This window comes from Gouania willdenowi, chromosome 10, assembly GCF_900634775.1.
Source record: "Gouania willdenowi chromosome 10, fGouWil2.1, whole genome shotgun sequence".
In the NCBI taxonomy this organism is placed as follows: Eukaryota; Metazoa; Chordata; class Actinopteri; order Blenniiformes; family Gobiesocidae; genus Gouania; species Gouania willdenowi.
In genome coordinates, this window is record NC_041053.1 from 9,286,379 (window position 1) to 9,306,178 (window position 19,800).

General features: G+C 44.4%; 1 protein-coding gene across 3 annotated transcripts in view; it reads left to right on the top strand.

Annotated features, from left to right (window-relative positions):
- Positions 1 to 322: 322 nt before the first annotated feature.
- LOC114471418 (tectonic-1-like) overlaps positions 323 to 19,800 on the top strand; it is a 31,300-nt gene continuing 11,822 nt past the window's right edge. The window contains exons 1-5 of one of the 3 annotated variants that reach the window (XM_028460216.1): positions 323 to 875; positions 2,067 to 2,187; positions 2,276 to 2,409; positions 9,406 to 9,554; positions 11,998 to 12,097. In XM_028460216.1, coding sequence (XP_028316017.1) covers positions 632 to 875; positions 2,067 to 2,187; positions 2,276 to 2,409; positions 9,406 to 9,554; positions 11,998 to 12,097 — 748 coding nt within the window. In that variant the 5' untranslated portion in view covers positions 323 to 631. The remainder of the gene's footprint in view (positions 876 to 2,066; positions 2,188 to 2,275; positions 2,410 to 9,405; positions 9,555 to 11,997; positions 12,098 to 19,800) is intronic. The other 2 variants (XM_028460215.1, XM_028460214.1) reach the window with 2 other exon arrangements.

Sequence of the window (19,800 nt, forward strand, 5' to 3'; positions counted from 1 at the left end):
GAATCCAAAGGAAGGTTGGTGAAATGAGACACACTGGATTAAACAGTACATTGTTTGAAGTGGGAAGACATAACACGGGCAGATGTGAATACTGTGGATAAGAGGAGACAGTGGAACATGTTATTATACACAGTCAGAAATATGATTTAAAAAGAAGACAGATGGTGGAAGAATTGAAAGGAATTAAATACAACTGAATGTAATAGATACCTTACAAAAGAATTCAGAAAATGAAGGATACAGGATTTTATTTGATTTCCTTAGACAAACTAAGCTGATTGAGAGGATATAAGTTTTTTTTTTTTTTTTTTTAACAAGAAGTAGAACATGTTAGATATTCTGATCCACACTCCATACCAGTAGGTGGCGGAAATTCACCAATTCGTTGTTTGCCAACCGCCATAACAGAAGAAGAAGAAGAAGAAGAAGAAGAAGAAGAAGAAGAAGAAGAAGAAGAAGAAGAAGAAGAAGAAGAAGAAGAAGAAGAAGAAGAAGAAGAAGAAGAAGAAGAAGAAGAAGAAGAAGAAGAAGAAGAAGAAGAAGAAGAAGAAGAAGAAGAAGAAGAACGACGACGACGACGACGTTGGGGCAGACCGGAAGTAGGAGTAACCATAGCAACGATGACACAAAGATGTCCGCTCTCTGCAGCGCATCGACCCTGCTCTGCTTAATCCTCACTTTAGATGCTCAAACCACAAACGAACCAAACACGACCGACATTTTCAACACAACCGGGGATACAAACATAACATACAACTTCACGGAAAGCTACACAACTGTAGAGCCGACACAGAGCCCCGGCGCCCCGGAGGAGCCAAGCCTTCCCACCGAGCCTCTGCCCGAGTCCGGCCGCCTGCCGATCGCCGACAGCCCCGGTACTAATAGACACACGAATATGAATCTTTGTTGTCATCTTGTGTGTTGATTGAGTCAATATGTGGGCTCTTATTATTATTATGTGTGTTTTTCATTGTCATTTAGTGTAGCTTGTTTCTCTTAATTTTGTTGTTTTTTTGTCGATTTTTCTGTATTTTTGTGTACTTAAAAAAAATATTTATTTATTTTGCGTTTGGTGTGTTTGGAAGTTATTTTGTTTTTTTCTGTTTGTCATTTTGGAAATTCTTGTCATCTTATGTGTTTTGTGTGTGTGTGCGTGTGCTGTTATTATTCTACATGTTCTTGTTTTCGTTTTGTTTATTTTACTGTCATTTTCTGCATTCTTAGTTGTTTAGGTTTTTGTCTACCATTTTGTGTCATTTTGAGGGTATTCTGTGTCATTGTGGTGTTGTTTTTGTGCATTTTGTGGCCTTTTTGTGTGTTTTTTGTTATTATTCTGTGTTCTTTTTTTAAATTTGTGTATTTTACTGTCATTTTCTGTGTTTTTGTTGTTTTGTGTGTTTTTCAGCTATTTTGTGTAATTTTTGGGTGTGAATGTGTTGTTTTGTGTGTTTTTGTTGTTAGTTTGTGTACTATTCATGACATTTAAGTGCATTGTGTGACCTTTTTATGTGTTTTTGAAGTTATTCTGTGTTTTTACTGTAATTTTCTGTATTTTTTTGTTGTTTTTCTGATTTAGTGTAATTTATTTTTGGAGGTATTCTGTGAATGTCTTGTTTTGTGCATTTTGCAGCCTTTTTGTGTGTTTTCGAAGTTATTCTGTGTGTACTTCTTTCCATTTTAATTATTTTGCTATGTAGCATACCGTAGTTGTTTTGCTGCCCTTTTGTGTGTTTGGGAGTTATTTTGTGTTTCCTGTTTGTCATTTTGGGAATTCTTGTCATCTTTTGTGTTTTTTAGTCATTATGTCACATTATGTTGTTTTTTGTTATTATTCTTTGTGTTCTTGTTTATTTTGTTTTGCTGATTTTGCTGGGTCATTTTCCATATATTTTTTGGTTGTTTTGTGTGTTTTTCAGCCATTTTGTGTAATTTTTGGGGGTATTCTATAAATGTGTTGTTGTTTTATGTGTTTATGTTGTTACTTTGTGTACTTTTGTGCACATTAAGTTTTTTTAAGTTATTTTGTGTATTATGTCTGATGTGGTTAGTCATCTGTTGTGTATCAGTTGGCAGGTTGTGTCCCTGTGACACACACAGAGACGTGTGTGACATCAACTGTTGCTGTGACCCAGAATGCATCAGTCAGGAGGTGTCGTTATTCACCAGCTGCTCAGTCCTAACTGTCAGGTGAGCGTCCACCTTTCCGTGTCCTGTGACACATCACATACATGTGCGTGCACGTACAGTGAGTGATTATCATTGTGTTGCTCTGCAGCAGCTCCACGCGGCTCTGCAGCCGTGACGTGGCGTTGTACACTCTGAGGAACGCAGCAGACGGACGCTCAGAGCTGCAGACGTCTGTCAGCGTAGAGACCGACTACGACCTGCTCTGCATCCGCTCACAGAACCGTGAGTCCACCAGTCAGCAGAGGTTCTCACCCTTGGGGTCAGGACATTTTTTTGAACAATTTGAGCCCATTTTTGCTCATTTTTACCCTTTTTCTCCAACAAAACCAAACTTGCCATATTTTAACCTATTTTCATCACTTTGTGTAACGTCCGAGTTATTGGGGCTCTAACTTGCTGTGGTAGACAAGAACACACAACTTATGCTCTTTGAGCGCCAGGACGGACGCCTCCATTTATTTTCATTTACACAACACTGTCGGTAACCACCGGACGCATACTGATGATGTCACTCACATACAAGGGTCATCATAACAGCACAGCACCAATTGCAGCGCTCACATGCGTCCGCCCTCAGGAAAAGAAATGTCCCCATTTCACATAACATTAGTGGGTACACAACCAAAACACAAACATCCTAAGGCAAGGCAGAAAACAAGGCACCATGAACATGACACAAAACAGGCCTGAAAAAAGAAAACACATGAAAATAAAATAAAACATACAAAACCATTCCAAGACATAGTCCCGGAAACGAGCAGGAACCCTCGACTGCCTCCCAGCTCGGGAGACCTTACCAGGACCAGGCCAGGTACAGGTAAACCAGGTGAAGCATTAACTGGTCCCATGCTATCCCCCCCAGCCGAGCTAGGCAAAGGAAAAGCACCCGGGCTGCCGTGGGGGTAGCCAACTCCTGCTGCGCAAGAGACATGGAAGGGGCACAACCAGCCACAGGCACGGCAGCCGGCAGGCCATAGCAGCGCAGTCTATTATAATGAACTGTCTGGTGTGGGGGGTCCTCAGCAAAAGGACTATTTATCCGATACGTGACCCCCACCATGTCATCTGTGTCCAAACGAGCCTGTACCAAGTAAGGACCCTTCCAATGAGGAGCCAGTTTGCGACGGCTCTCCGTGGGGTCGTTGAGCCATACCAGGTCCCCCACCTCATAGGGCTCATGCCTCATCCTGCTGTCATACAAAGCTTTCTGTTTTAAGCTTGCTCCAAAGTTATTGTCCCATGTTAGACCAAACGCTGTCTCCAAGCGCCCAAGGAGGGACTCCACAAAACCCTCCAGAGACACAGGCCCCGCATAGAGCCGCATACCCAGCAACACATCCACTGGAGTACGGGCCTCCCTGCCATGTGTGAGAAAATAAGGTGTGAACCCAGTACTCGAGTGCACACTGGTGTTATAGGCAAAAGCCACCTCCGACAGGAAACAGTCCCACTCCCCTTCACATGACAGGAGAGTCTTAGCAAGCTGATCAATAAGGGTCCTATTAAACCTCTCCACCATCCCATCAGACTTCGGATGGTAAGGCATGGTGTGTGTCTTCTTCACGCCCAACTTGCACCATAAATGTTTCACGACCTCTGACTCGAATTGTCTGCCCATGTCAGTGTGTAGTGTTTCCATAATTCCATGCTCCAGGACATAATTTTTAAAGAGACACTCAGCGACAGTGGTGGCTTTCTGATCAGGAATAGCGTAAAGATTGACAAATTTAGTGAAATAGTCCTCAACAACCAAAACATAGCGGTACCCACTGGACATCACAGGCAATTCCAGGATGTCAGCAGCAACACGCTGGAATGGCCTCTCTGACTGCAAAGTCGTCATGGGGGCTTGATGATGGGGCACCGGGGACTTCCTCCTCTGACAGGCATAACACTGTTCACACCACGTAACTATGTCAGTGTGCATGTAGGGCCAATAACACACAGCTCTTGCGCGTGCTAAAACAAGTTCATGAGCAAGGTGAGCTGTGAGAGGGGTGCCATGAAGATGTTGCAGGACCTCTGGGACCAAGATGGAAGGAACCACCACCTGGGTGGCCAGGCCAGCCTCAGAAAGACAAACAGCTCTGCACAGAAGACCATCAACCAACTTCAACCGAGGAAACTCGTGCCACAGCTTCTTCAAGCTGCGGCTAGCACTTCTCTAACTCCACTGAGGAGGTCTCTGATCCTCTTCCAGCCAGGCCAAAACTTGGCCAATATCAGCATCTTGTTGTTGGAGTTCTCTAACACTGGAGCCATCATGTGATAGGGTATAGATCAAAACCTGATCTTGATCAGCAGCGCCGCTACCAGAAGAAGGTGTTGAATCCGATGCTGAGGCAGAAGCTGGTTGGGAGGGCTCAACCGAACACACAAGGATTGAATCACTGTCCATGGCTGTTTGTGTGCCGGTGCTTATGAGAGTGGTAGTGGCACCATTGTCCAGCGCCCGCTCACTGACACCAGGCCTGCATGACAGAGCATCAGCATTGGTGTGTTGGGCCCCTTTTTTGTGCACAATCACCCAATCATAAGGGTCCAGCTCCAGGGCCCAGCGACTTCTATGCCCCGTCCTGTCATTGTCAATGATGAATTTCCGAAGACCCAACAATGGCTGATGATCTGTAACAATAGTGAACTGATGAAGTCCCAAATAATGCCTAAAACTTCAGACAGCCCACACAATCGCCCACAGCTCTCTATCAAATGTGGACCACCGGCATTCAGTCGCTGTGAGAGATTGACTAGCGTAGGCCACCACCTTCTCCTGACTGTCAGTTTTGCGCTAACACAACACCAACCACTACCTGAGATGCATCGGTGTACAGTTTGAAAGGCTTAGCAAAGTCAGGATGACAGACAACCGGTTCTGCACAGAGAGCGTCTCTAAGGAACTACAATGGCATCTGGCAGTCTCCTGTCCACTGGAATGGGACATTCTTCCCAATGAGGTGACTGAGAGGAGCGGCACGTTGAGCAAAACCCTTGACAAATATTCGATAATAGGAGCAGAGACCCAGAAACGCACGCACCTCTGTAGCCAACTGGGGTACCGGCCAGGTCTTCACCTTGAGTGTGTTTCGAGGGTCCGAACGGAGCCCCTCAGCCGAAATGACGTGACCCAGGAAGACAACACTGTTGCAAGCGAGATGGCACTTCCTGGCATTCAGTCTTAGTCCAGCTTTCCCAATCCGGCCGATAACCTGCCCCAAGGCCTCAAGATGATCTTCAAATGTTTTGCTGTACACCAGTATGTCCTCGAGATAAAGCATGCAGATGTGCCATGGCAGCCCCTTCAATACCAGCTCCATGACCCGCTGGAATGTCGCTGGTGCGTTGGTGAGACCCATGGGCATGGACCTGAATTGGTAAAGGCCCTGGCCAGTGGTAAACGCAGTCTTGATGCGATCCTGCTCCGCCACTTCCACCTGCCAGTAACCGTCAGAGAAGTCCAGTGTGCTGAACCAGGCGGTCCCTGCCAGGGCGTCCAACGTGTCGTCCACCCATGGCAGTGGATGAGAGTCTTTAATTGTCACTGCATTCAGGCCCCTGTAGTCCACACAGAACTGCAATGTGTTGTTTTTTTTTCTCACAAGCACCACAGGAGAAGACCAAGGACTACAGCTCTCCTCAATGACCCCATCCTCCAGAAGACACTGGACCTGCATCTCAATCTCCTTCTTCTTTCCTGGAGAGGTCAGATAAGCTCGTCGTTTAACTGGCCAGTTGTCACCTGTGTTGATGTGATGCTTGATCATATCCGTCTTAACTGCATGATTTCTACCAGGAAGGAATCCACCCCGATGCAACCCCAGCAAAGCCTGCAGTTGCTGCCTCTGGACATCCGTTGCAGCACATTCAGATAAATCTGGCAGAGGATCAGCTACTCGTTGAGAACCAACAAGCTCTGTGGAGTTAAATATGTCACACTCGTTAACATGGTGTAAAACCCCCAAATGTGAGCCAGGGTGTAGAGCCAGTTCATGGTTGGTAGGATTCAATAGTCGCGTGACAGTGTGCCCATTAGTAGCCGGCGCCACAGTACGTGCAACCACCAGACCCATACTGTCCCGAAGCTCAGGCTCCACATAGCCCAAGTAAGAGGCAATGGGGGCCCAACATGTTTAGACGAATCTACCTGGACAGGTACAATCATCTCACTGAAAGGTGGGATGGTAACATCAGTAGACACAGAAATGTTACAACACATAGGAATGAAGTCCACAGACAACATAAGAGAAACATCAGTGTCACTGAGGTGGCGAAAGCCCCGACCCACATCTAAAATAGCTTGAGATTGTAGCAAAAAGTCAAAAATTAACAGGACAGTTTGCGTGGATCCCCGCACAACATGAACAACCTGCTCATAACATTTTCCCCCTAACTGTATAGGGAGAGTCACAGTGCCCAAGGTGTCCAATTAATTTCCATTAATGGCCCGACCAAATGTGCACTGAGTCTGTAACACATGTTTATGTAAGGATAGGACAGACATCTTAAATTCCTCAGAAATCAATGAAATAGTAGAACCAGAGTCGATCAGCATAGTAACATCCATACCTTCCACCAACCCTTTAACGTATGCTGTAAACTTGGACTCGTTCACCATACACGAGTCCATCACTGGGTCAGGAGCCGAAGCAGTTGAACCCTCATATCGACCCTGTGGCGATGAAGCTGGTATCCGGGTCTCAATGCCAGCTACTGGAAGTTTCCCCTCTCCAGCCGGCGTGGGGAAAGAGATGGAGTGCGCTGAGAAGGAGACGAGAACCTCACATCCCGTCTCGGAAGGGAGGGGTACTCCAGAGCTTTGATCCTCTGTCCGTCGTGGCGAGAAGCCTGCAGCGGCGTCCCGGTGCATCCGCTCCTGAGGCGACCAGTCGCTGGTCCTGTATCCACTCCGATAACCGCGTTGTGTAGAACGGCGCCTCAGCTGATCATCCCTCTGGAAATCTCTGTCGACAGACCTGCAACCAACTCTGCCACAGTCACAGTGACAGACAGGCCGCCAATCCCTGCATGCCCGTGCGTCGCCCAGGGAGGATGGACCACGACCACCACGCTCATCCTCACATTGCTGTGCCTTCAGGCTTCTCACCTCCGTCTGTAAGCTGTCCATCCTGGATGTGAGTCATTCCACAGCATGGAAGAGCTTCTCTGCAGCATCAGAGTTGGTGCACACAACACCATCGAGAGAGGACACCACAGTTACGGTCGCTTTCAGGGACAGCCTGGCCCGCTCACAATGACTTGCTATTATCAGTGGCTCCTCCATGTCAGTCGCTCCCTGCTCATGGCATTTAGCTTGGAGAGCAGGATCAAGTCCAGCAAGAAAACGTCTGAATTTCTCACCATCCAGCGCAGCTTTGTCATAGTTTGGAAATGCCTCTGCCACAAGCCTGGAGATGTCAGCAGCATAAACCTCCAAACTTTCATCCATCTGGCGAGGTCTTGCAGATACACACGTCTGAAAGTATAACAGGAACTGCTTCTGTCCAAAAGCCTCCTTTAATTTCTCTTTCATCCGCATCCACATTGTACATCCGGGGGAAAGCTATCCCACAAAAGAAAAGCTGCTCCATCCAGTCTCGTCGGCAGAAGATTCACCAAATTAGCATGAAAAACTCCGCGGCCTGCACGTCCCGTCTGGGCATGCACTGCGGCTTCAAACTGCTTAATCCACGTGCTAAATGGCTTCTGGCCATCCCCACGAAATGGCGGCGGGAGCTCCACTTTAACACCACTCACGTCAGCAGCCCATGAAGCAGCGGGTTTGGAATAATCTTCATCCATGTCACAGTCCACAGTTTCGGGCTTCTGCGTCGAAAACATGCTGTTAACCGGGCAAACACGAGCACTGCTAGCCAGAAGAAAAAAATCCGACTAGAAAGTCCAGTAATTGTCCACCAAATAAACAGTCAAAACCAAGCACACTCTCCAGTTACCGCTGCCACCAATGTAACGTCCGAGTTATAGGGGCTCTAACTTGCTGTGGTAGACAAGAACACACGACTTATGCTCTTGGAGCACCAGGACGGACGCCTCTGTTTATTTTCATTTACACAACACTGCTGGTAACCACCGGACGCATACTGATGATGTCACTCGCATACAAGGCGCATCATAACAGCACAGCACCAATTGCAGCGCTCACACTTTGTCTTGCCATATTTTTGCTACATTACTCCCCTTTCTGCCACTTCTCCACCAAATTTCAATGCCTTTTCTGCACATTTTTTTTCCCCACTTTCAAGACATTTTCAGTACTTATAAACCCTTTCCACCACTTTTCCCACCTATTGTCACATATGTTGACCAATTATTGTCACTTTGAACTTCTTTTCACCGTATTTCATGCATATTTTTGCCAATTTTACCACATTCACAATTTGCCATGTCCATTATTTGCCACTTTAAACTAATTGTTCCAATATTGACACTTTGAACTCTTTTTACCGCTTTCTCTGTCTGTTTTTTGACCACTCACATTTGCAACTTTTAACCAATTTCTGTGGTTTTTAAAATCCCGTTTCACAAATTTTCCACCAATATTGGTTTATTTCTGATTAAAACAATGACTTACATCTTTAATATGACTATATTCTATGGTTAAAATAATAATAAACTTCCTGGATAACAGTGGATATTATTCAGATGAATAAATAAACGTGGTTATCACATTTTGCTGACTTTATGGATGGGTCTCCCCTTTATTCCCGCTATAGATGGCCCTGTCTCCACATGACTATTCCTAAATGTTCATGTCTCTGTTCAACCACCTTCAGGTACAGTGGGCGTCCCCAGTTCATGGAACCTTTATTTTATTTGGGCGACGGTGGTTCAGTGGTAGAGTGGGTTGTCCAGTAACCAAAGGGTTGGGTGTTCGAATCCCACCTGAATGTTGTTGGTGGTCAGAGGTGCTGTAGGTGCGAAATGGCAGCCACGCTTCTGTCAGTCTGTCGCAGAGCAGCTGTTGCTACATTGTAGCTTACCACCACCAGTAGGACTGGTGTGAATGAATATTGGTTTCTGTAACGTGCCTTGAGTCTAATCGAAAAAAGCACTTTATAAATCCAAGCCATTTTTATTATTTTGGGCTGAAAAGGTTGAGAACCACTGGTTTAACCATTTGGAAGAAGCCATTAAATCTCTGCTCTGTGATTTACTAGTTAATGTGACACATGTGTGTAACGCCTTCCTCTGCACTCTGTGTAGGCCATGACAGCTTCTCCCATCCTGCACCTGTAACACCGACTGACAGGAACTTTGAGGGTCTCTTTGAACAATTCACCAGCTTTGTGTTTGGCTCTGACGAAGCAGAACTCGTCTCACTCACAGAGCTGCAGACCTCCTCAGGATACCAGGTGAGTGAGTGTCTGTGTTATAAATGTCACAATAAAGCACTATCCACTACAAACTCAATGAGTATATACTGTCTACTATATGTATAAATATGATTGGGATGATACTTCCAAGTTTCCCAAGATGCATTTGAAAGTACAAAAACCCTGAAGCACACCGAGGCTAAATATTTCTGTTGATTCTCCACCTTTGAAAGGTCTTGAGATTTTCGGAGACCCTCCATTTACTTCTGACAAAAGTTCCAGTTAACTTCAAAATAATAAAAAAGAAAAAAGAAAAAAAAACTTCAGAATAAGAACCCCATTTATAAAAGCGTTAAAAAACGAATGCATCATGGGACGGTTGAGTATGACTAGTGTGTCCACCGTGCATACTTAGAAAATGTCCCCATATAGTCCTCACCGATTCAATCTTTTCATTATATATATATATATATATATATATATTTTATAACTTGTCTGCACATGCTGTCAAAGGTCAACACTACAAGAAGTGCAATCATTATGAGACAGCAATGCATGTTTTGTTATTGCAATAAAATAAATTGATTTATTTTATTGCTTTATTGTGACCATCACCAGCCCTCCCTAAGGAAGGGTAAGAAATCTTTTATTATAGGGAGGATATAAAAAGAGAGAGCAGTGTTACACCTAAGTGGAGGGGGAGGGGAAAGGGAGCAGGGAGGAGAGACTCAAGGTAGGAAATGGAAAGGGTGGGGAAGAATAGATTGTTTTACAGTGAGGGTGAGATGTGAAGTTGTAGAATATATTGTGCTTATTATGTTGTGTAATCAAGCCAGTATAGTGACGAAGCAGTATAGTGTGAAGCTTAGCTGTAATGGTGGTGGCTGTGGACAGGGGGAATGAGTGAGTGGTTGTACCTAAAGCAGGTATTTGGGATTAACATGTCTAAAGTTAAGCCCAGTATGAGTTTTATCCCACATCCCAAGGCGTGCCAGTGCATTGTAGACCAGTATATGTGAAAAAACCGCTACCGCAAACCCAGGAACTGCCCTGGGCCCGCAGATGCAGCCAGGCCAGCAGAAAGAGTGGGGGTCAGGGAGCCCCAGGCCACCCCCCCACGGCCAAGCAACCCCCCAGACGCCCCCAAGATCCCAGGCCGAGAGGCAGCCACCGCCCCCCAAGCAGCCGAGCAGCCAGCGCATCCCCCAACCCCAAGGCCCCCCGCCAGAATCCCCCCCCACCCACCCACACCCAAGCACACCGGCTGGTCCCCAGCAGGGACCGGACCCGAGGCCAGAAGGACCCGGAACGGAAGCAGCACCGAGAGCAGCGCCCCCAGGGATGGCGACCATAGTCGCCGAGCACCCCAGAGCGCCCCAGAACGCCTTTCCTTGATGCCGCCCGCGCGATGAGCCCCATGCAGCCCCCTCCACCAAAGGGCCCAGCACAGGGCGACGCCCAAGCCGGGGCCACCCGGCGCCGCACCCGCCGGCATGGTAGGGCGCGGCCCGCACCAACCGCCCCGGAAGACCCCCGCCAGGACCGGCCCGGCCATTCCCCAATGGAGAGGCACTTCCCTATCCCCTGAGTGAATGTATGTGTTTAGTGAATGTATGAAGTGCTATTAAAAAAGGATGGATGGAGGGGAGCGATGCTCCCCATCCAGCCTATGTGTATATATGTGTGTGTGGTGCAATAGCTCCGGAGGGTGGAAGTGGTGGTCCCACCCTCCGGAGGGTGGTGTGTTGAGGTGTAATTAAAATTGGAGGGATTAGTAGGGCAGCCAGAGGTGGGAGTGCCGCCCCCGTGCCACTTAGTAGCACAGGCGGCGGCCCCCTCCGCCCCCAGCCCCACCATCCAGCCCCCCAAGGGTTGGGTATGTGAGTGTGGTGCAACAAGTGGGTGAGCCAGACCAGCTGGGAGTGAGTGATGTGACGTGTCCATGTAGGAGGCCTGTCTGGTATGAGCCCGGCCCATTCACATGGCGGGCCACCGGAGAGGGTAGATGGCGCAGACGGGCACTGCGGGCCCCAGGGACGCGCCGAGCAGCACAACCGGAGACCCCCCGCGGCACCCCATTATATTTAATGTGAACGCATTACATACTGAGACTTAGTATGAGTAGTATGTTAGTGTGACATTTACAACACGGCCAGTGTCTCTGATTAGAGCAAGAGCCAAATGTTTAGTCCAGCAGTAAATGATGTAATATCCCTAAAGTAAAGGCTAAAATAATGGGGTCAGTGTGAGAACAAAAACATATCTCGTCCACAAATCAAATGACATTGGATTATTTGACTTCAACTCCCATGAGGCCTAGTGAGGGGAAACCGGACTCAAATTTAGCATTTCACATTCTATGCAAGTCATCGGCTACATCAGCTGAGAGGTAAACGTCCTTCATGTCTCCTGTGATCTTTAGCTCTGTAGCATGAGGTAAAGTATTGACGCTCTGATGATCTCTGATGTTCTCTGCTTTCAGTACGGAGATGTGGTGCTGACTGCAGCTCAGGGTGAACACAGAGGAGTGATGTTGCTTCCAGCCTCTGGACTGACTGCACAGTGTGTGGACAGTCCTGCGGGTAACTATGGCAACAGCAGCACAGAAGGAGAAGTACCCCTGACTACAGTCTGCAGTTTGGGGCGGAGCTCAATTTGGCATGCTGTGTGATTCTTATAGAGTTAAAAATAATCGACCTCAAAATAAATAAATCGTTCCATATAAATAATTTCATGTTCATTCTATAGGCATACAAAATAGATATGGGTTAGGGTTAGAGTAAGTCTGAAAGCGATTGGTTTATTGAACGTTGAGCGCCGCCCCAAAAGTTGAGCAGCCTGCAGTCAGGGGCTTCTCCAGCAGGGGGCGACCTTTGAATGATTACAGTTTTTCTTAGTCACTTTGGTGCTTTTCTCAGATCAGAATGAAAATTCTCACAATAATTAGTTCAACTTTTACAACATTTAGTCATTTGTGCTCATCATAGTAGCAATTTATCTTTCCTTTCAACAAATTGCAAATGCTTTTGGACATGTATCAGTTGCTTTCATACAAATATCTGCTGTTTTATAACATTATCATTTGCTTATGTCATGTCAGTCAAAATGAACTATACTTATGGATGCTGAATAGTTGTTACCAATAAAACTAATAGTCTTAATTTCATTGCTTGAGTCATTACATCCAAAATTGTTGAACTCGTTATCAAATTCTGCCAAGCAAATTTTATACCTTTCTTTATATTTTTTCCTGGAAATGAACAAGGGATGATATCAGTTGTGATGTAGATGAAAATATGTGACCAGACAGGAACGTCTCAATGTGTCAGAATGATTTACCTATGTTCAATTCCAATATGTACTGTTACAGTATAATCTTCAAATTTCTTATGTTTGTTCTAAAAAAGTGATTGTGGTGTATTTTTTTTTTGCACAATGCTGTAGAATTGCAAAAAGCATATACAGTAAAAACATGTGTTACGGCTGAATTTACGGTTGACCTCATTTGAAGACATGATTCATTGCTCTGGTTGAATGATGGAGTCCAGGAGAAGCATTGATGATTTTATATAAAAAAATAGTTTATTCTAAACTAAGAAAAAAGGTACAAGATGGAACAAAATTAGCGTCCGTCCAGGCGGATGTCCGAAGGAAGTGCCGCGCCCTCTAACAGTTTCAGCTTAAGCTTTTTATACAGATAAGAAAAGGTCCCAACAGTGAGAGACAAAAGGGAGGGAGTCAGATGCCCATAGTGGAAATGTTGGAGGATGATGAAGATGTTATGAGAAGGTTTGGTGCCAGTCTTTTATCTGTCCTTGATAAGTGTGTGCGTCAGTGTATATCTGCATGTGAGCAGAGACTGTGCTGCACTGAGAATAATACGATCTGTACTGTTTAATCATGATTCAGCTGTTCAAAAGTGTAAAGAGTAATGGAGTCGTCATGTATTAAAACATGACAAATTGTACACATGAACATACATTTGAGGATATGATGATGAATATAAAAATGACCATAACATTCCCCACTTTTGGTCGCCTCAACGACCAAATCAAGAAACAAAATTATTATATTCCACCTTTGCTGTCTGTCAGGGTTAACCATTAGCATCGTTATTGTCATACATTGGATATATTCTTCTTTTTGTGAGGCACAGATATATCAAGAAAAATGTGGAAATAAACCTTAAAAAAAAACTTCATCATTATTATCAATGGCATGAATCATCAAAAATCATCCTTTATTACATCTAGATAAGCAAAAATCATCATTTGCATCAAGGACATCACTCGTCTTCATCGGCTGAGTTCAGTGGTAACTGGGGTAACCAATAGCATCATGAGTGAAGAACCTTGAGTATTTTCCTCAATCGTAGCAGAAGGGTTTATGACTGTATTCCTGCAGCTAGGTGTGAGGTTGTCCTCCCTCAACCTAGCTATGAGCATTTGGTGTGGCTTATAAACAAAGCTAGGCCCTTGTTCTAGAGCGTTTTCTTGTGTGTGTCTCAGTGGCCTTGTCGGTTCCCCCTTCATTGTTCGGTCAGCCTCCGTCTCAGCATCAGCTGGTGTCGGCAATCATCTTGGATCCATGTTGCCTGCTCCGCGACCTTCACTGCCGTGTGGGTCGTTCGTTTCCGGTCGGCGTTGTAGATGATTGGTTGTTGTCTGAGGAAGGGTAGTCTCCACACACCTGGCAACCTCTCTTGGGATCGGAAGGTACCTGAACAGAAGAGGGGGAAAAACACCGAAACAGAACTCTTGGGATTGGCTGGTACCTGAACACAGGCGCGATCCCACTACTGAGGCTTTAGCTGGTACCTGGTACCTGGTAGGCTTTAGCTGGTACCTGGACAGAAAAAAGGGGGTGGGGGGGAAAAACACTCACCCAAAATAAAATAAAATAAAATAAAAAAAATAAATAAAATAAAATAAAATAAAATAAAAGTTTATGGGTGTTAGGTTTAGTTAACTAACAAAATGAATAGTTAGTATGGCCAGGAAGGCAGAGACAGGTCAGAGGTCAGGATCTGAGAGCTTTTCAGATCCTAAAAGGTGCTGCTGCACAATCACACAATGGTTAGGTGTGGGTTAGTGAGCTTTTAGCTGTGGTACATCTACTTACCTGGTGAGAAGCAACAATTTGAGAACCACTGTTTACAAGGGCATGCAAGTCGGACGGAGAAGGACATGCAAGTCGGACGGAGAAGTGTGGAGTGTGATTACATGTCTTCTCAAGATGAATACATACAATTGGGAGACATGGAGATGTGAGAAGGCTAAATGAGTTTAACCAAATAAATAAATAATGTTATTTATTTATTTAAATTGTTTCATTTTTCGTTGCTATCTCTTATTTGTGAAGGAGAAATCTTATTCTATCCTTTATTTATTCTGAATAATGTTAACACTCCACACCTATTTACATAGCCTAATTCTTTTATAGAGCTGAATTTGTCAGTTCATTTATTTCATTATTTTCCCTCATAATTATTATTTGAGATGTAATTTACTTAATTTTGAAGGTCAATTGGTGGCAAAAGTGTCTCCTATTCTGTGTCTGAACCAGAGTTTAGCAAGATTATTGGCCCTTTAAGGTTAGACAGAATTAAAGTTAAGTTGAGTCGAACAATCATATTGTCTTTTGCTCTCTGTATTTATCCCATTCGTAGGGGTGACGAGCCCCAGCACGGTTTGGAGAGCTTCCTTAAATACTTGGAAGTTACTTAACTTTAAACTATCTCTTATTTCAATCAATTATCAAGAGTTTCAGGAGGACCCTTTTTAAACCTCAGGCGACCCAGATTGGGCCACCAACCCAATGTTGAGAACACTTAATTTTTCCCTTAAACGTGTCTAAACCCACTGAAGGTGTTTTATGGTCTTGCACGCTAAGTGCTGTTGGAACAAGAAGAAAATGGTTGGAGGGTTTGAGGTATATTTTCCTATGATAAAATATAAATCAAAAATCAGAGGGACGTTGGTCCCTCCCTTCCCTTTTTTTACATAAGAATACATTTGGATTCTTAAAACCATATGATAAATATCATTGGAAAATCACTTATCTGATCATTTTGGATGTGTCTCCGTTTTCCTCTCTCTTGTGTCCGCCTGCCTTTGTGCCCTCCAACCTCCTCGACCTCCTCCTCCTCAGCCTTAAAAGGTCAAAGCCAGGGTCAACTGTACGCTCCCTTTGGAAATTTGAAGATCTGTCCCCACTTTTGCAGTTGGATTGGAAGTCTCTGTAGTCTCTGGAATAGATATTATGTTAGAACATCCACAATATGTCATATTGTCACGTGTCTATTTCTATTTCCCCTTTGCTTCCCAGTTACAGTTATGGACAATACTTCCCTTTAATTCTCATCCTTCATCATAAGAGCAGTGACCAGGCATGGCGGCGAAGAGGTAGGATCGGAGTCGAGAAGGCGGTGGCATTTTCTGTTAGGAAACACTCAGAAACAGAAAGAGAGGAAAACATTAAGACTTAAATGAATAATTTAAAATATCTCTTTTCTTTAGTTGGATCTGATTCGTCTCCTTTGAGTATACAGCCAGCGACCTGTATTTTGGAAAAAGCTACACAATAACAACAACTAAGACGAAGACATAGACAAGTGCACACCACAACGAGTATACACATATAACAACAAAAAACATGGACACTGAACATGAACAGTAAGGTCAGTCAAGGTCAAAGCCAGTCAATCCACTGAAAGTGGTATCATATATAAAAACGTCGTTTGGTGTTTTTAAACACCCAGAAAAAAACCTTTAAAACCTGGTAAACTTTTTAGAAGGCCCAAGGCCTAAAACCATAGTTCTTTTAACAAGCAGCAGTGTTTTCTGAACACCCCACTACATAATTGGCAAAAACAGGGAGAAGATCTAGTGCATCAAAACCCAGGAGGAAAGGAAGGTGAAACAGAGGAACATGTGTAGTCAAACAGCCATTCATCGGTCAATCACTCAATGACACGTCCACGGCACATTCGCACTCACAACGCGGTTCTCTCAGGCATACGTAATGTGTCATCATTCAGTCACTCATGCACCGCACACGTTCATGCCTCAATTTTCACGTCCATGCATTCACAAGGTTTTGTTGCATAGTGTCTAAGTAGAATATAGGTCTCATCTAACCCACCAATGGCGATAGCCAGTCCACCTCGTCTCTCGGGGTCAATGAGCTCTTATTGCCCCCCCCATGCTTGGCAACCTTTTAGTGTTAATTAATTGCTTTTTACTGGTATCTTCTGATTACTAAGAGGTACGCTCCTTTTTACTTCCGCCTTGGCGGAGTCTTAGATTATCGCCCGTGGTACTGACAGTCTGCTCATCTGCTGATCAGGCAGGAATAGCACAGCCGTGTCTAACTCAACAAACTCAACCGCGGTACCAAACCGCGGGAAATTCACCCGCCGTCCGTCTCCAGAAATGTAAAAAAGAATCTCTGAATCAGCAGGGCTCAACCACCGCTCTTGAAAATAAGAGTTTGGGAGAATAATTCAACAGTACCAAACTGAAGGAAAACATCCCCGGTACCAAACCGAAGGAAAACACAAACTCAACCGCGGTACCAAACCTGAGGGAAACTCAACTGTCAGGACTTTCTAGGCACCTCTAATATCACTCAACATTGAACGGAGCACGCAACCTCTCTTAACCCTCACTCTAAGAGGACGTAGAAATTTGTTCAGAATGGTATTCGGTTACCAAGCATGTATCAAATCAGGTGGACCACTATCCCCCAAAGAGTGCTTTCCCTAGCAAGGTTTATCCTTTTTCTGCACATTAAACCAGGACTTCTTGTTTGAAAAGTAATTGCCTATGTACTCATAGCAACTAATGGGACATTTTTTCTCAGGAAAAATTTGGTACCCCCCCCCATGCTGTCGAGTGGCTTTGGGCCGGCCAGACAGTCCGACGCGGTAAGGGGGAGGCGCGCAAAATGAAAACAATGAATGTTGAACTAGGCTGTCTGTCGCAAGCAGCTTCAAAAAGGGTAAGGTACAGATTGTTTACGAGGGTATCGGTCAAAAAATGTCAAAATGTAAACTTGGTTGAGGCTGCAGTCCTCAATCTCTGTCTCAATTTTCCTGAAATTGAGTAAAAACAAAAGAGAAAAAAAAGAATCGTTCAGAAATAACAAAGGAGAAAAACGTGTGAGCTCAAAAAAAATCATGGCCAATAAAATAATAAAACTTCAGCTCCAAAAGCTGAGGCAACAGAGGGCTCTTTCTTCAGCGGATGTAACCATATCTTGCATTGTGGGGGGCCTCCCCTCAATCAAGAAAATAAATGAAAGAAAAGCATACAAAAACAACCTTATCAGTAACACTATTTTCTTCCCCTTTGTTTGTTCTTTTCTCATAAAGGCAAAAGCAGTGTAAATAAATGAGCAACATAATGAATAAAAGCAAAGATAAATGATGGGCACACTTGATCTCATGTGGCAAACAGAAGGGTTCTGTGTGAAGTTCTGGTGGTTCCTGTGTTTCTCATAGTTATGAATGTGGGTGTGTGACTGTATGTCTGGTCTGTCTGCGTGTGAGAGAATAAATGAAAACAAAATAATCTAGTGCACAGTCAGAAGATAGAGGGGTTAGTATTGTGCGAAGGAGAAGCTTGTTGGCTATTTGCTAGTTGTCCCCCTCCATGCCAAAGTTCAAGGCTAAAGTGATTTAGCACTACCACCAAAGGCTGTGGTGGACTTCTTGTGGCTTGGTATCCTTGTGGCTTTTGAAACAGTGTCTTTTTTGGTGAAGATATCCAGCAGACGTGTGACCAGTCTGCAGTTGCTGCCCATCATTCAGGCAGTAGTTGTGGCGTTTAACTCGCAACTCATTGGTGGGGGAGTGTCCACTCCGACGCCCACAGGTTCTCAGTCTTTGATGATGGGGCATGCGGCCCATTCATAGACGATGAAGAGTTGACTTGGGACTGAGCGAGTTATTTCAGCATTGCTTTGCTGAATGGGAGTTGAGTCCTTGAGTCCTGAAAGGTCACCGACCTTTGATTGTCCATTTCCTTCTGATGCTTGGTCCTTTGAATGATGTTGACATTTCATTAGCGTAAGAGTTGAAGGTGATTTCATTCTTTCATTGAAGATGTCGTTTCTTCAGGGGGCAACCACAAAGCCAACAATAGAATAAATGATAATGATGATAACAGTAATATTAAAAAAAAATAAAATGAAATACTGTATTCATCTGTGTGTGTGTTTGAGTGTGTGTTGCTCATAGTCATTCTAGAGTGAACCCATCAAACATGAAATCAAAATAAAATTTAAAATAAAAATAAAAATAGTGTCTGTGTGTAATGGCACTATTCTGTAGGCAGAGGAGAAGTGAGAAATCACAATGTTGTGTCACAAGTGTGTAGTGCACTAAACTGGCCAGTTTAGTGCACTACACACTTGTGACACAACATTGTGAGGGGCGCCACCTCTCTCTTGTTTGAGTGTGTGTTGCTCATGGGTGTGGTTCTCTCTCTTGTGTGTATGTGTGTGTGTGTGTGTGTGTGTGTGTGTGTGTGTGTGTGTGTGTGTGTGTGTGTGTGTGTGTGTGTGTGTGTGTGTGTGTGTGTGTGTGTGTGTGTGTGTGTGTGTGTGTGTGTGTGTGTTTCTCACTGCGAGAGAAAAACAAAACAAAAAAAAAAAAAAACCCAAAGCAGGCTTTCTCCAAAATGAGAGCCTTAAAGCCAAACAACAAAGCATGATCTGAGTTCACATCATACAAGATTGTATATGCGTATGCATATATTATTTGTTTATTGGGTTCAATTTAGGTTAGGTTTGGGGTTTTAATCTATTTTGCTTTCGGTACAGAGGTGAACTCAGATCATGGCACCGCTGGGATGTTTTGGAAACTTTGGTTGCCCGTCTATCTATGGTCACGACCTCACAGGCTGTGGGTGTCCGAACAAAACCAAAGTAAATAATGACCAGCCGTATTTTATGCCCAAACAAAATATCCGAGCCCGAAGAAAAACAGAGGGAACCTACAGCATTAAAAAGCACAGAACCTCAACCATTTGAGCCTTTCTCATGGCAGTTCACTGCGTCAAAACACAGAACAGCTGAGGATCAAAATTAAAGCTCAAAGCTGAAAATCAATACAATGCTTGACTGGTTCCAAAAAAAATCAACACAGAGCGAATATATATATATATGTAAATAAAAATTTACATATATATATATATATATTTATAAAGGCAGCTTTACCTTAGTCCGAATTGGTGTTTGAGGTTCAACCGATGGTTCGTGATCCAGTCTCTGTCCGAGGGGT